Below are 3,510 nucleotides of genomic sequence, written 5' to 3'. Positions count from 1 at the left end.
TGAATAGTTGATTCCTTAAAAGAGGATGCACATATTTTTATTATGTTGGAAGATCAGATCTAGCTTTAGCAAACATTATATTTTAAAACCTTTGAAATGCAATTAGCGGATATCCAACATGTATTAGTTTCAAAATATACACGAGTTCAATGTTTTCAAAAAAACGTATTTTTGTATATTTTTACCACGTAATTTTATTCCTACAAACACAACAACCACAATATAATCAATCATGTAACAATCCAATATCAAGAGCCAAAATAACCCAATTGTTTCACTTCATGTATTATATGAAAAACAAACAAAGAACAAATCTAAAGTAGTAATTCAGCAAACAACTTGTTACCTCACACTAGAGTTTCTGTATCACAACCGAATTCGCTAACCCAGCCCCTTCAATCGTCTGATTCAAATCATTAAGCTGCTTTGGCGGGAACCCCATTGTCAAAAGCTGATAAACCCTAGATCCTCCAGGCCTTGATGCATCAATGAAAGATCGGATATCACCAATCGTGTGGTGGAAATTGAATCTAGAAACCATACGGGTCCCATCGCCCAATCTCAGTTGAATAGAGGTTGAAGGTAGTGCGTCATCCACCACTAGCCCCGCCAGTGGGGTTGGTGCAGCGGTGGCAGGCATGGTGGCAGGCGGCGGTGTAATGGTGGCGTGTTCTGATGAAGTGGTGGTGGTGGTGGTGGTGCCTAGGGTTCTACCCACACCCACAAACGCAGTGTGGCGGTGTTTCTGAACCTGTGTATGAACATGAAGATCCATGTATGTGAGAATGTATTCAAGAAGAGAGTTTTGTAAAAGAAATGAAGAATTAGGAAAGATTACTAACAGGGAAGTCTTCAAGCTTCCTCACAAGACTGACATGAACAGGAGCTCTTCCTTTTGCAGGCCTAAGCTCCTCTGGACATTCTGACTTCCTTATGCTCTGTTAAAGAACATTAGAGAACACATCATGTAAGGGTAAAATGGGAATTGGGAAAAAGGAAGAGAAGTTATTAACTTAATATGGTACCTCCAAGAAAGATGCATTTTGGGGATCATCGAGTCTTCTCAAAGGACCATCGTTAACAGTGAAACCATTGGTCCAGAAAGTGATGGTGTGAGTATGAACATCAGGTTCAGAGACTTGAGGAGTGGCTGATGTTGTCTCTCCAGATAGTAATCTTCCTCTTCCTGCAAAGCTTCTGGAGCTTGAAGATGGTTGGAGTTGTTCGAGTGTTCCTTCTTCTGCTCCTGCTTGTCGAGCTTGATTGAACAATGATTCCACATCATTCACCTTTGATGGATCTTGAACAAGCATTCCACTGCAATCATTAATAAATGTCAGATTATCGGATTTGTTTGTGTTTCGATGAAGCATTTGAACGTTATTGAAGTAGCGCACAATCAAGATACTAATTGATATGAATCATCGTGAAAGAACCAATGTCAAGAAACTGATCAATCATCATGTGTTAATCTGCATGATACATCATCGTTAATATGAATCAAATGTAGATTATGATATGGAACTCCAATTGAATGTACTAAGGATTACATTAGCAAAGAGATCTTGTACTGTTTGCACTAATTTTCTTGTCAATCAACTCATGGACGGAAACCTAATAAACGGATGAACCCTACATTATTTACCTCTTTTCACCACCGGTATAATACTCCTGGGGCTCATCGGAGTCACTTCCGGAGTCATCGCCCTGTCGATTCAGATCTGAGAAAGTCCGTATGCGTCCAGTAGACCGACTACCTGATGGCTTCTTATCCGTAGCGGTGTTCCTAGATCGTAGATTGTAAGGATTTTGTAAACCAATAGCAGGAGGTGGGGAGGCTGATCGGGAGCGAGACGGAGAAGACGACGGAGAGAATGAAGGGGAATGTGTATCAGAAGGCCGGTTAGGGTTTCGGCCAGGTAAGGCAGACACAGGAGCCTCATCTACGGCGGCAGCGGTTTCGAAGAAGGTAGAGACGGCGGAATCGAGATCGAAGTTGTGCGATTCGAGGAAGAAGGATGCTTCTTCTTTGGTAGCAGAAGTTATCTCTGAGAATGCTGCGATCATTTCCTGTTGAGCGTCTCCGCCGATGTTGGTTGCCGGTGTGTCTTCCATTCTTGGTTTTCTTGCGTGAGAGTTCACGTATCAGTCTCGCCGGGTATATATGATACATCCCATTGACCCGCTCCATCCCACATGGGCCGGGTATTGGATTTGAGATTCAACTTTTCCGATACAACTTTGGTTATTTGTAAGCGAGGCGATCATGTTACATCATGGACTAACCTCAACTCAACAAATAAGAAGATTCCAAATATGTTCAAGGTTTGGATCAAGATGAAGTTTCATTGGGTGGGCCGATATGCCAAATTGCCTTATGTCAACATTATTCCAAGATTGTTGAGGTCCAACAACAAAATTGAAATCATATTCTATATTGGTTGGGTTTTCTTTCATTTTTTGTGTTCTCTTTCTTTTGAGTAATGTTTGTTGTTCATTTTTTGTGTTCTCTTTATGTTTGTGATGTTTTCATGTGTTTTGTGATCTAAATTAGAGGTGAGTATTTGGATCTATAGACTAGATCGGATCGGATCAGAAATTGGACATGGACCGGGACCGAACTTGGATCAATTTATTAGATAAAGTTGGTTCTCGGTTCTTTGTATCATGCAAAAAAGGCTTGTGTATAAAATTAGGCCCGTCCAAAAACCGGTTTGGACTGAAAATTTAAAGGAGGTATTATTTATTTTAAAGTTATACTAGATTTTCAGTTTTTTGTATTTTGTATTCTGTGAAAAAATTAAAACATGCATTTCATTCGTTCAAAGTCGGATTAGCATGTAATTTTTATTGGGTGTGTAGCTTAGTGTTTGTACATGAGTTAGGTGTTTGTTTTTTTGTAACAAAAACTCTTCAGACCTCTTATTGTTGTGCGACGCAACACACGTGTTGTAACACTCGTGTTTCTAGCCTAGGCATTAATATTAAGGTGATAGTCTAGGTTAACCTGTGTAACTCATTTTGAAGAAATGAAAAAGGAATTATGTGAATTTTATGTGTTTTATGTGTTTTATGCTTAATTACTAGGAGTTAATTAATTAAGAATAAAAATGAGCGTCGAAAATAAATTTTAGATAAAGTAGATATCTATTAAGAAAGTTGTAGTGGTCGTGACAAGGATTACGGATATATAAAGAATGCCGAAATCCGAGTTATAACGAAGAAGTTATGACCTGTCGAAGTTTCACGACAAAACCGGCTCGGTGCTGAATGTCGTAAAAAGTGAGTTTTCGATAAACTACTTTTTAGCCTTAGTAATCTAAACGAAACTCGTAGTGTTCGTTAAACCGAGAGTAGATATAAAAAGAACACCCAAATCTGACTTCGTATGAGTAAGTTATGATTTTTCGAAGTTTCAGCTTAGCAGTAGACAGCTAAAAACTCGAATTTTAGATCGAGTGATTTTTAGCCGACACAACCTAAACGAGAATCGAAGGTCTCGTAAATAGT

At 39.2% G+C, this 3,510-nt stretch overlaps 1 protein-coding gene across 1 annotated transcript; it reads right to left on the bottom strand.

Annotated features, from left to right (window-relative positions):
• Positions 1-223: 223 nt before the first annotated feature.
• On the bottom strand, positions 224-2,147 carry LOC145124072 (plant UBX domain-containing protein 4-like). The gene is made up of 4 exons (XM_079059295.1): positions 1,646-2,147; positions 1,026-1,317; positions 843-938; positions 224-751 (listed from the first exon to the last, which is right to left on the bottom strand). The coding sequence occupies exons 1-4, from the start codon at positions 2,113-2,115 to the stop codon at positions 353-355; spliced, it is 1,257 nt and encodes a 418-aa protein (XP_078915421.1). The 5' UTR covers positions 2,116-2,147; the 3' UTR covers positions 224-352.
• Between the last annotated feature and the right edge of the window lie 1,363 nt (positions 2,148-3,510).

The sequence above is a fragment of the Lactuca virosa genome, chromosome 7 (genome assembly GCF_052849685.1).
Source record: "Lactuca virosa cultivar CGN04683 chromosome 7, Lactuca_virosa_CGN04683_v6, whole genome shotgun sequence".
In the NCBI taxonomy this organism is placed as follows: domain Eukaryota; kingdom Viridiplantae; phylum Streptophyta; class Magnoliopsida; order Asterales; family Asteraceae; genus Lactuca; species Lactuca virosa.
Note: the sequence above shows the minus strand (reverse complement) of the source record. Positions and strands in the feature narration are given on the sequence as shown.